Source organism: Eschrichtius robustus, chromosome 10, assembly GCF_028021215.1.
Source record: "Eschrichtius robustus isolate mEscRob2 chromosome 10, mEscRob2.pri, whole genome shotgun sequence".
In the NCBI taxonomy this organism is placed as follows: Eukaryota; Metazoa; Chordata; class Mammalia; order Artiodactyla; family Eschrichtiidae; genus Eschrichtius; species Eschrichtius robustus.
Window position 1 is genome coordinate 92,710,430 of NC_090833.1, and position 13,059 is coordinate 92,723,488.

Genomic DNA, 13,059 nt, shown 5'->3' on the forward strand with positions numbered 1-13,059 from the left:
AAACAAATGGGCTCAGATGAAAATTAACATGGGGATACGCTAGGGAAAGAGAAAAGCATAGAGTAAACCTTTGAAAGAATCAGATTTAATTAAAAATTTTTTCTAAAAGGGAGAAAACAGAGTATCAAGGACTTTCAGAAAAACAAAGGCAGAAGAAAGGAGGGGTCTGTGTGTGTAAACAAATACTCATAAATGTGTGCGCTTAAAGAAGCCCAAGTAAAACAAGTTACATGCCAGGAGGTCAACCTTTATCCCCTTGGATGGTCTTCTGTCCACTCTTTGGACAAATCACTGGCCTCTTACAAGCTCAGTTCCTGGTTCTCATATAGATTCTGGACTGCAGACGAGAGAGCTCCAGACACTTGGTGTCCACGTTCATGTGAAAGACCTGGAGTCCTGCCTCATGCTAGCCGTTCTGATAGAACAACAGTTGAGACTTGTGCATTTCCTGTATTTGATCAAAAAAGAGGACACTGCAGGAAATTACCTTTTTCTTGTTTTGGGATTCTCTGTCCCATTTCCAAACTGCTGAAATTGACTTTGAGCACCACTGATGTAAATCATTCTGTAACTTCGGTAGTGTAGGTTAGTTTGGTCAACAAACATGTGACTACAAATGTGGAAATGCACTCTCCAGACAGTCAAAACTGTTTGGGTACCATACAGAAACAGTTTGTGACATTTGTAGCATTTAATTTTGAAGAATTTCCACAATCATTAGTGCTGTTTTATGACTCTGTTTCTACTTAGTATAGATGGAAAACTGAGTTCACAAACACATTGAAAGGGTTCAAATTGCTGTCTTGTTAGCATCTATGACAGATTCAGATTATTGCATGATTTAATTAACTTTGTGTCTACTGCTGAGAAGTTGAAAACCTAAGATCTAGGAAAATATGACTGGTCCAGTGGCGATAGGAGCTTTCTCTTGCTTTCTAAAGTCACCATAAAAATATGGGTGAGTGTGATGCAAAAATCACCAAACGTAGTTTGCTGAAAATACCAGGGAATAAATGCTATTAACAGGACCAACATCTACCTGGCAGGGAGAATATGGGGATTCTTGTCTAAACCTGAGCAACTGAAGGTTTGTGAAACTTTAGTAACTACCGTAAATTGACCATTAAATGACATATATGACTGTACATCTGTGACAAGATAAAAAAGTAATTTTGAGATTTGCCTTTTAAGCTTCTAAAGAATTTAATGCGCCTGAATATGGATGGAAACAATTTGGTAGCGATTCCTTCAGAACTACCATCTACATTAGAAGAACTTAAAATCAATGAGAACAATCTTCAGTTTATTGATGAAGAAAGTTTATCAGGTATTTAACATTTGACTTTATGATATGTGTCCATATAACCTTTCTTCTGTAGTTGTGTGGAAATTTTATTTGCAATATTGCTAAATGAATAGCTAGTAAAATTTTTTTAGGTCATGTTACCATTTAAGTTGATAAAATTTATTTTAACTATTGACTGGTGAAACTTTAAAAAATGTATTTTAAACTGCCCGTTGTCTTAAAAATGCATTTTATAAATAAACTTACAGTGATTTCAGGTTTTCATCATTCACAATACAATAACTAAATTACAAATCCATAATATCCTAAGAGTTACACTAACATTCCCCACACAGCCAAGTGTTCTGGTGCTGTGTTTGTACCGATGTTTTTGGTATCAGTGGTGATAACACAGTATCATGGCTGTTGAACGGGTCTCCTTTAATCACCCTTAGATGCTCAATACACCCCATACACAACTCCCACTGCCTCTCAACATTCTGCAGTTTTTAACTTGACATGTTTTGGCAAATGAGAATTATGCATAAAATATAAGTAAATGAGCATACTATGTGAGGCTGAGGGGTAATCCTACAAACAAAGTACATAAACTTTAGCACATGCACTCTATATGGCAGTCACTTTGGCTTTGACAGCCTTGTTCCCTAGAGAGTTGCTCTGGCACTTGTCCATGAGGCACATGCACCCCACAGGGCAAGACAAATGATGTCCATGGGTGTGTGGTTGCCACGACAGCCTGGCTTTCCCATGGATGTGCTTTAGTGAAGGTGCCCCACATTCTGTACATTTGATACAACTGGAATTTACTCTTCTTAAGACTGTTCCTGGACTAGCTGGATAACTAAAGTTGTCATATTATGAACTCTGTATAAAAAAGGCAGTATTATATTTACCTTTTCGTGAATTCTAGCTATGTCTTTGATTAGATTATATGCTTCTTTAAGACAAAAACTGCCTAATTTTTCTTTTTATCTTCCTAACAGTCTAGTGTAGTTCTTGAGGTATAGTGCTTAACATTTTTTATTTGATTTGAAATATATTTATTAGGTTAATGTTGATAACCAAGCCTTTAAAGGAATAAAACAATTCCATTATTTCCTTTCACTCCTCAAAAAACTTCATAAGGACAAAACACTTCTGGTGATGGGGAAAAAACAATAATGAGAACTGCCAAATCTGAGGATTACAGAGTTATGGAAATACTCTATTTCCAGATGGATTTCGGGGTACTTAACAAACAAAATTTGAAGGTCTTTTGTCATATGGAAAAGACATTAGAAAGTTCAATTTCTAACTGCTAGGTGAAACAGCCAAAGGAACACTTAATTTAGGACAAGTGTACTAATGGGTTATATGTGATCTACATGTGAGATGGTATTTCTAGCAGTGTTATCAAAATGACATGTTTTAAGTCCTTATTTGGAAGGTGCTCTCACACATTCCTACAACTGCTTCTCCACACGCACTTCTCCCTCATAAAAAAATTTCCATATTCCCAGAGGGTTGACTGTGTTCCAGGGTGAACTGGCCTCTTCCTCGATCCACCTCCCATCTCTACAGTCTGAGCACCTCACAGGCCTTGGCCCTGTGCAGGCGGCCAGTGAGGAGCCTCTGCACTGTCACCTTGTCCAGAGAGGCCCCTGTAGTGTGTGGCCCAAAGGCTCCTCTTCTCTTTGGCCTGTGTCTTTAGTCCCGTTCCAGGGCTGGTCCCTCAGGTACTGAGTTCTTAGTTCTGCTCTAATGCTGGCCCCTCAGGTACTGGGTTTTCTCTCGACTGCTGTAGTCACTGGGGCTCCTCAGCTCCTGTGAGTCCCACTGCTGTGGATGGTCAGGTTGGCTGGCAGTGAGCAAGGCAAGCCCAAGCACAGGCCACTGCCAGTACTGTGACACTACTTTTCTGGGTGGAAGCCCCTGGCTTGACCATCAGTGGCCTGTAGCACTTCTGTTAGCTCCCTCATGACCCTTCAGGTTTTATATATATAGTTCCAGAGAAGTGGGGAAGAAGGGCACTCCAGGGAGAGAAGCAGTATGTACAAAGGTGTGAAGAAACAAAACAATTTGGATACTATGGGAAATCCAGTTTCATGGATCTTGGATGCAGCGTGTGATGGGGAGTGAAGAACAAAAGATGATGTGAAAAGGTAGGAAGGAACCACACAACAGACAGCTCTGCACATGCTATGCCGAGGTGCTGGGAGTTCATCCAGAATCCACTGAGAGATGTGCATACCCACTATAGAGAAAAGGAAGGTCTTAAAATTGAAGGGAAGGTGAAAAAATAGAAGGGAGGGATAGCAGGAGAAAACTGGACATGCTAAAAAATGTTCCTGTCTTCATTAATGTTAAAAACAAAACAAAACCCATGATCATGGTGGCCTTTCTAGCAATGATGGTGGTGTGACTATCCAGTCAGAATATCTATGAGATCAAGTTCTCACACAAGGTCTATCCATGTCTATAACCTGTCATGTAGCTCCCCGCCCACAATGGGAAGGACTTCCTACCAACTTTCTGCTAATAAATCCTCTTTCTGCCACAGTCTAACCTACAAGAACCTTCTCTACCTCCATCCTTTTGCCTGTTACATATAGGAATGTACATACTATCTATGTATACACAATATACACATAAGCCAGAGAATAACCGTAAAGTAATGTATAATATTAATTTACATTGTTGTGTTTTGTTTCTCTTTCTTGTGAGGTCATGTAATGACCACCAGTCTACTTCTATTATCTGTTTTCCTCTGAAAAACTTCTATTACATTCCAAAACCTCAACTATGTACTAGATAATTACGCTGGATTCTCAGTATCTTTAGTTGCGGAAATTAAGGAGTTTTGTTTATATGAGGAAATAGAATCACTTATAATTTACTAGTTGGCCTCCATAATTCCTCTCTGTCCTTCAGCTGATGTTAAACACCAGCAGATTAATATTTTGTCATGCTGTTCCCTATCCAGAGGCTGCTTGTTGCCTAGAGAAGGAAAGTCAGACCTTATTTTCTGGTGCACAAAGGCCCTGCACAGCCCACCTCTGCCCTCTCAACAACCTTCATCCCCTCTTGCATATGGCCCACTCCAGGGCTGGTCTCTTTCCTACTCCTGAGCACACCCATGTGAGTTCATGCTTCCATGAGTTCACCTGGCTGCCTCACCCTCCCATGTCTACCTACATCTTTCTGTCTTGAGAATCTAGCCCCACTCACACTTCCGTACCACTCAAGTCTACACTGCCACCTCCTCCTTGTCATGTTCTAGAATCTATGATCTGTACTCCTGACGGTAGTGTCTTTTGTTTATCCTTAGACTATGTCTTACTTCTCTGATATGCCTAAGAGTAGGATCTGAGTTGCACAGAGCATTTCAGTGCAGTACCCATGACTTGAGTTGAATGTGAAAACATCCCCTATTCTGAAAATTTTGGCCACTGAACAAACTCCAAAGTTACACCCTGAATGTCTGACTCAGACACCTCTGGGTATCTTCACTGCTGAGCTGTCCATTCTCCTTTAAGTTTCCAGTTGATTTGGTCATACCACTCCTGAGACCAGTAGAAACAATTTAGAAAAATCTTGTTTGTATAAAGGCCTTTCTTGGTAGCTCAATCTGAATGTGTGGAGAATTTTTGATCATTCTCCTTTCAAAACGTCCATCTGGCTGCACTGTCAGAGTGCACAGGAGTGAACACTGTGATGGGAATTCACTACTATAACTCCCTTGTTCAGAGACTGAGGGTTTGCCAGGCAGAGTGCTCCTTCAGTGTCTTGGAAAAAGGAACCACCCATTGCATTACATTCCTCATACATCCTTGACTATGCTGCCATTTCATACCTGTCTGTCTTTGCAAATACTTCGAATGACCCTCTACAACCTTCTACTTCTCATCTGCCTGCATTCCAAGTCCCTGCTTGGCCATTGCTTCCTCTGTGGGGTGCCCTGGCCCCCCAACTCCCTCCTCTGGCTCCTTATACAAACTTTCCTTTCCATACTGTACATTCTTGACTTCCTTTGTCATAGATTAATTGACCATAAATGCATGGGTTTATTTCTGGGCTCTCTATTCTGTCCCATTGATCTATGGGTCTGTTTTTGTGCCAGTACCACACTGTTTCAATTACTGTAGCTTTGTACTATAGCTTGAAACCAGGGAGTGTGATATCTCCAGCTTTGTTCTTCTTTCTCAAGATTGTTTTGGCTATTTGGGGTCTTCTGCGTTTCCATAAAAATTTTAGAATTATTTTTTCTAGTTCTGTGAAAAAGGGTATTTTGATAGGGATTGAACTGAATCTGTAGACTGCCTTAGGGAGTATGGTCATTTGAACAGTATTAATTCTTCCAGTCCATGTACAAGGTATATCTTTCCATTTGTTTGTGTTGCCTTCAATCAGTTTTTTTTCATGAATGTCTCTTGGTTTTCTGAGTACAGGTCTTTTACCTTCTTGTTTAGATTTATTCCTAGGTTTTTATTCTTTTTGATGCAATTGGAAATGGGACTGTTTTCTTAATTTCTCTTTCTGATAGTTTGTTGTTAGTGTATAGAAACTCAACAGGTTTCTGTATATTAATTTTGTATCCTGCAACTTTACTGAATTCATGTACTAGTTCTAATAGTTTTTTGGTGGTAGTCTCTAGGATTTTCTGTATATAGTATCATGTTGCCTGCAGTGGCAATTTTACTTCTTCTTTTCCAACTTGGATTCGTTTCACTTCTTTTCCTTGTCTGATTGCTGTGGCTAGAACTTCCAACACTATGTTGAATAAAAGTGGTGAGTTTGGGCATCCTTATTTTATTCCTGATCTTAGAGGAAATGCTTTCAGCTTTTCACCGTTCAGTATGATACTGGTGGTAGGTTTGTCTTATATGTTGAAGTATGTTCCCTCTATACCCACTTTGTTGAGAGTTTTTATCACAAATGGATGTTAAATTTTGTAAAAAGCTTTTTCTGCATCCATAATAAAAGATCATTTGACTTTTATTCTTCAATTTGTTAATGTGGTGTATCACATTGATTTTTTTTGTGGATATTAAACCATCCTTGCATCCCTGGGATAAATCCCACTTGATCTTTTGAATTTGGTTTGCCAATATTTTGTTGAGGTTTTTTGCATATACATTCTTCAGTGATATTTGCCTATAATTTTTTCTTTTTTTGTGTGTGTGGCGTTTTGGTTTTTGTATGAGGGTTACAAATTTTCATCATACAGCACAACAGTGATTTCTCTACAGGTCTGCCTCTCCTGGACCAAGCATTCAGCATTGAGTCCTGGCTGATCTGAGCATTTGGGATTTGCAAAGTACTAGGGAAAAGGCTCTAAGGGGGCAGGGGGATACAAATAAAGAAGCTACAACATCAGCCCTCCAAATAAACTGAACATTTCACATGAAATTTTGAAAGCCTATAGAAATTACATGTTTTTTAGTTATCCTAATATTACAATAATTTTATTTTTTTATAGACTTAAATCAATTGGTCACCTTAGAATTGGAAGGAAACAGTCTCAGTGAAACCAATGTCAATTCTTTAGCTTTCAAACCTTTGAAGAGCCTATCCTACCTGCGTCTGGGAAGAAATAAATTTAGAATTATACCACAGGGTCTTCCTGCTTCTATTGAGGTACCAATATCTTACTTATAATATTTTATATTTTAAATACAGCATACTATGACAAAACAAACAATATATTTTAAAAGGTTATTGTGATGCATATTAAACTCAGTAGTTTTGGTGCTATATACAGAATTTACTATAATTTGAGCACTGTTTTCAAACAATACAAAATTATGAATCAAAATTATAACTACTAGTAGAAAATCTTGATAAAGTGAAAATTGGTTCTGCCGACGGCTCTTGGGGAGAGAACAGGGAAGATGAACTGAGTATTCAAACAGAAACTACAACTTGCAAAAAGTACCTTGACTTGCAAAACTGTCCCAAACTGGAACTGTGACGTTCATCCCAGTCTGTTCCACCCAGAGTCCCACATGGACTAGCAGTGACCCTGTGAAAATGGACAAGATTTGCAGAGAAGGCTGCTGACTGTGCCAGCAGCACCACCCCCCACCCTCTTCCCACAGCTTACTAGTTCTAACTAGCTCCTACCAAGGGCCCAAGCACTGTCCTGTCTCCATCCCCTCTGGAGACACTCCCTGCTGCCCAAGTGTGTGGTCTCCCTTGCTACAACAAGGAACACACTTTAATTAAGTCCTTATTAGGGGGGACTCTGGGGGGCCTTCTCTGCTGAGTGTATGCCCCAACTTCCTGCATTAAGAACAGAGGCCTGGAAGATCCAGCTGACTCCTAGGCCACCTCCTCTGAGTTCTGTTTCTGCCACATACACAATCAGGCAGCAGGACGAAGCTTCCCACTGCTGTGGACGCAGTGAGCCAAGAGAGGGCCATTAATCTCGATATGATACTGCTGCTACCACAGCCACCATGCTTCCTCTTCCTACTTCCAGATTAAGATAGACCTTTAGAATTTACCAAAATTGTAAAGATTGAGGTTCTATAACCTGGCTTTACCTCAGAATCACTTGGATTCTAAAGAAATACAGATTCCTGGACCTATCCCAGACATGCTAAATCAGGTTCTTTGGAGAATGGGGTCAACAATTTATAATTTTTTAAAAAATTAAAATTTTAGATAGATAATGCATGCACACAGTAAAACACACACACAACACTTGAATAGTACAAAAGAGCAATGTGTCTCTATTCCACGTCTGACCCTCTCATCCCTGGTTTCTCTTTCCAAAGACCCTCTCGCTAGCTTCTTGGAGGTGCTGTCCATGCAAGTACATGTGCTGTGAATCCTTCCAATGCACTGCTTCACAGCTGCAGTTTCAACGTATAAATGAGTGTGCTCTGATTTAGGTTGGAATTTATACTTTAAAAAGCTCACGAGTGATTCTAATATACAATCAAGTTTAGGAACCACTGATCTAGTTCACCCCGAAATATGTATGAAGGTAAAAGCAAAAAGCTAAAAATCACTTTACCCACTTCCAACAATACCAAAATTAAATGACAAAGAGGGGGAAATTACTACAACAGGAATAGAAAGTTACTCTGAATATATATACCAATTGTACTTCTGAATTCCAACAAGATCCCTGAGTGAAAAATTCCTTGTAATGCTAAATGAATTTAACTTGAAGGCAGCTAGCTGTTGAAAACTTACTAATAGTTCTAGCAAACTTCACCCTGATGTTAAATGAAGGCTCTTAATTAACTGTTAATTAAAGTAATTATAATACAAACAAATCTAAAAAATGTGAGCCTAAAAAAATTACAGACAGCATGGACTGGTAGGAAGCAGGCTGACCTAAGCTGGGGCCAGCCAGCATGAGTTTCCCTCATGTATTAGCTGTGTAACCTTGCAAATATCTTGCCATCTCTCCAGGTCTGAGTTTCTCTACTGCTAAATGGGGATAATTTCTACTTATTTCCTACTTTTTAGGATCTTGAAGCCCAAATGAAATAATTTATGTGAATAAGTTGTTTTGTAAATTAGAAAGCTTTATACAATTATTATGGTATGCTATATCATATATCATTTTATGGTTAAAAAATAATTAAATAAAATTCATTTAATTCCATAACCATGACAGATAGTACATTTTATTTTACTAGTTAGAAAATCTGACAACTTAAAAATATGAACTCGTTTTGAAGTGCTGCAATACTCTTTAGCTAACACTAGTGACAACAGTCTATAACCTGATTTCAATTCTGTGAGACTGAATATATTTATCAACTAATATGAAAAAAATAAGTCTCTTCTCTTAATTATAGGAAATATACCTAGAAAATAACCAAATTGAAGAAATAACTGAAATTTCTTTTAATCATACCAGAAAGATCAATGTCATTGTACTACGTTATAATAAAATTGAAGAAAATAGAATTGCTCCTTTAGCCTGGATAAATCAAGAGTAAGTACATGCTACAATCGGACTTTCTTAGACGATTTCTTTCCTTTGCCATTATTAAACAGGGTATGAACATGGGCAAGTGAGGGAGGTAACAGCATTCTTTCTTAGTGAACCTCCCCCTACATAAAACTTGGCTATTTGCATAGACTTCAAACCATTCATGATATGACTGATGTTAGGATGGCCATGGTCACTGCTGCTGGGGACACCCTACAGTGTGCAAGTGCTAAGCCCAAGCAGTGTGACCTTAGGTCTGATCACTGTTCTGCTCTCTGCTGACCTCACAGGCAGTCATGAAGTTTAAGTGAGATAACCCCTTCCCATAGTGAGGAAGGAAGCTGCCCTCCTCTCCCTTTCTCCCTCACCATTAGGTGGAAGCACCAGCATTCACTGTTCTATACCACACTGTCTTCATTCCTTCAAACTATTTCTCTATTTCAAGTGCTACAAAACAGACTAAAGAATGCGTGACCCGATAGCGGAAGCAAAAAGCAGAGCCCATCTTCCTGGAGAGGAATCAGTGGCCCCAGGCTGTAGCCTCAGTGAAGGGCAAAGTGTGGAGGCCTTGCTCATCAGGAAGGAGAGGATTAGCTACACAGGGAAACAGGGTCAGGCCCTGGCAGCAGCTGCATCAGAGCAGATCTATGGTCATGTGGTGAGGGAATGAGGGATCTGAGTGGCACCATGGGGACAGGCATCTTTCAGAAGCAGGACAGAGATGAAAAGAGGCCTTGAGGGCCAATTAGGTTTAGCAGGATGTGGCAGTGGCAGGGCAACTGAGTCTTCATCAGGTGAAAAGTCTTCATGGGGTGGGCAGAAGCCGCAGGTGAGGCTCTGAAAAAAGCCAGATAGCTCACCACATTTCCCAGATCTTCTGGCTTATTAACAACCTTTTCTAGATGCCTCATTCTCACCCCAAGTCCCAGATCCCAGGTCATCAGATCAAATGTGGAACAAGAATGCAATAACCCCTCAACACTGCTACTTTCTTGCTGGAACCAGAGATGATTTTAGGGTTTGATGTCAGCTAGGACTCTGGACTTCATTTCTCATACAAGTTTGACCTTCAAGATATTTGGGGGACCTCTTTGGGTCTGAGCATTACCCCTGAGATATGAGTTTTTCTCTCTGAACTCTGGTGCTCCTCTATTAGAGAGGAACTCAAGCAGCTCTGTGGTACCCGGGTAAGAGCACTAGCCTTGCAGCCAGACCACCATACAGCCACACTTGCGCTGGGAATCATTACAGCACACTGAGTACTGGCAGGAAAATGGACAAGCATCTTGACTGGCTTGTCAAAACTTTGAGCTTACAGTCACTGCTCTGATGTCCCCACTCTGTTTACTCTTTTCTAGAAATCTAGAATCAATTGACCTCTCCTACAACAAGCTCTACCACGTCCCCTCCTATCTACCCAAGTCGCTGCTGCACCTTGTGCTCATCGGCAACCAGATTGAGCGCATCCCTGGCTTTGTGTTTGGCCACATGGAACCAGGCCTGGAATACCTGTACCTGTCATTTAATAATCTTGTGGATGATGGCATAGACCGAGTTTCCTTCTATGGGGCTTACCATTCTCTGCGAGAGCTGTTTCTGGATCATAATGAATTAAAATCTATACCACCTGGGGTACAAGAAATGAAAGCACTACATTTTCTGAGATTGAACAACAACAAGATACGGTAAATTCTGGCCTTTTCAAGTATACATTTAAATTGTCATGGGTGACAAAATATAGGATTAAACAACCATGACATGATGTCTGGAATTTACTTTAAAGAAAAAAAGTGACAAGAGGTTGCATTAAACAAGATTGGCAAATGTTAATGATTGTTGAAGCTGGATGATAATAGGTATGTAAGGATTCACTACAGTGTTTTTTCTACTTTTCTATGTATGCAAACCTCCATAGTAAAAAAATGTAAAAATAGAGTATGATTATATAATACCTAGAACCTTAGAGGCATGTTCAAGTGAGGCTTCAAGGCAGTAGACTATGGTGCTAATCCCACCTCCATATGTAATTTCAAACACTGTAATCTGTAGAACACAAAACCTAAGTATATGCTAAAATTAAAATTGCTTCTATCTAGATTTTTCTGAAGACAAAATTCTGAATAAATTTATTGAGACTCAGCTCCCTCACTTCTGAGGATACATTTTTCTGTGTGTGTTCCATCTGCTGACAGAGTCATCACCCCTGCCTAGAAAGTATGAATGTCTCAAGAATTAATCTGGAACGCTTTGTTAGTGCAGCCAACGAGGGAGGCAGACCCCAGAGCTCTGTGGTCCTGTCCTTGGAGATTATACCCCTTACTCTTTTACCTGTCTCTACAATTCCAAACATAAACTCCTGAAAAATAAAACAAAGAAAGAGTCAAGAGTTTATAGGGGAAAAGGTGGGGATGGGAAAGGCTTTAAAGATTCAGAGTCAAAATTTTTTGGCCAAAATAATTCCTAGGTCATGCTTATATGCTTCCTATTGCATTGCATCAGGAGGCATACAATATCTGTCCCATTCTGGTGAGATTTAGGTGGTCATGGCCCGTTATCTCCATTATAACCTTTCTCCTCCACCACTGAACCAATGGTTTTTTCACTCACAGATGCTTATTGCTTGCATCTGTTATTTCCTTAGGGGTAATAAAGTGGTGAATTTCTATTTTTGTCATTCTTTCCACATTTTATAGCTGGACTTCGTCTGTAAATAATATTTTCTTTTCAACTAGGGCAACTTTGTTACTCTGAAAGGTAGGCTCAGTTCTTTCCTTTAAACTGCCTAGCAGAGTAAGAAGTTGGTTACAAATTTGTAACTGTGTGAGGTGATGGATGTTACCTAAACTTATGGTGGTGATCATTTCAACCACATACACATACAGCAAACCATTACGTTGTACACTTTAAACTAATACAATGTTATGCCAATCTTTATAAAACTGGAAAAAAATATACATATGCATTAAACATGAATGAAAAGGACTATAAAATATATGAAAATTTTAATAGTGGCTGTCTCAGGATAAAAAAGAAGTTAGTGCCTAAATATTTTTGCTTTATTATTTTGTTTTTGGCTTTTTCTCTTTCTCTGGAGGATCAATATGAGCTTATGGCTTTATATATTAAGAATGTTTCAATCAACTGCAATTATTGTTCTTAAACTGTCCCATCTTTGGCCAATGGTAGCCCTTCGAGTTGGTTCCTGTGTCCTTGGATAGGCCTCCGTAGATCTTGGATGGCTCACTTTTATATTCCCCACTACAGCCCGATGCCAGCCTTCTTCCAAAGAGCCCTAGCTCCTCTCACTGGGGAATCGTGTTCAGAGGCCCCAATCTGGGCACCAGGCATCTTCCTTTCAAATGTGTTGTTACTGTTTCAAGGCCTTTCAGTGGACTGCCAGAAATATATATTTTGTGAAGAAAAAAAAAATGAGTTCATACAGATATTCCCAAGTCAAATTTAATGTTACAGAGAAGTCCTTCTGTTTTAAACTTGCTTATCTTACACTGAAAATCTAGGTTCCCAACAATAACCTATATTTACTATAAACAATAGTTTCAAAATGATAATACCATTATTACAACTAACAACAAAAGTATTTAATTAAGTTTATTATGTTTTTAGTAGTTCTATTTGTCCTTAGAATATGTTCCACGAAGGATGTATAGCTTAAATACAGAAGTTTTCTCTGTAACAATAGGTCAACAACTTAATATTCAGATAGGTCTTCAATTTGCTTTGGGTTTTAGGAATTGCTACTTTCTATATAATATTTTTCTATGCCTGTCCCTTATACCATATTCCACCCTTTCCCATAGGT

The 13,059-nt window shown here is 39.2% G+C and overlaps 2 protein-coding genes across 5 annotated transcripts in view; one reads left to right on the forward strand and one right to left on the reverse strand.

Moving 5' to 3' along the window:
* Positions 1 to 13,059, reverse strand: part of CENPP (centromere protein P) — a 228,467-nt gene that overhangs the window by 59,408 nt on the left and 156,000 nt on the right. The window lies entirely within an intron of this gene.
* Positions 1 to 13,059, forward strand: part of ECM2 (extracellular matrix protein 2) — a 36,325-nt gene that overhangs the window by 20,722 nt on the left and 2,544 nt on the right. For all 3 annotated transcript variants that reach the window (XM_068553282.1, XM_068553283.1, XM_068553284.1), the window contains exons 6-9: positions 1,192 to 1,327; positions 6,765 to 6,922; positions 9,103 to 9,242; positions 10,598 to 10,924. In XM_068553282.1, the coding sequence (XP_068409383.1) occupies positions 1,192 to 1,327; positions 6,765 to 6,922; positions 9,103 to 9,242; positions 10,598 to 10,924 (761 nt within the window). The remainder of the gene's footprint in view (positions 1 to 1,191; positions 1,328 to 6,764; positions 6,923 to 9,102; positions 9,243 to 10,597; positions 10,925 to 13,059) is intronic.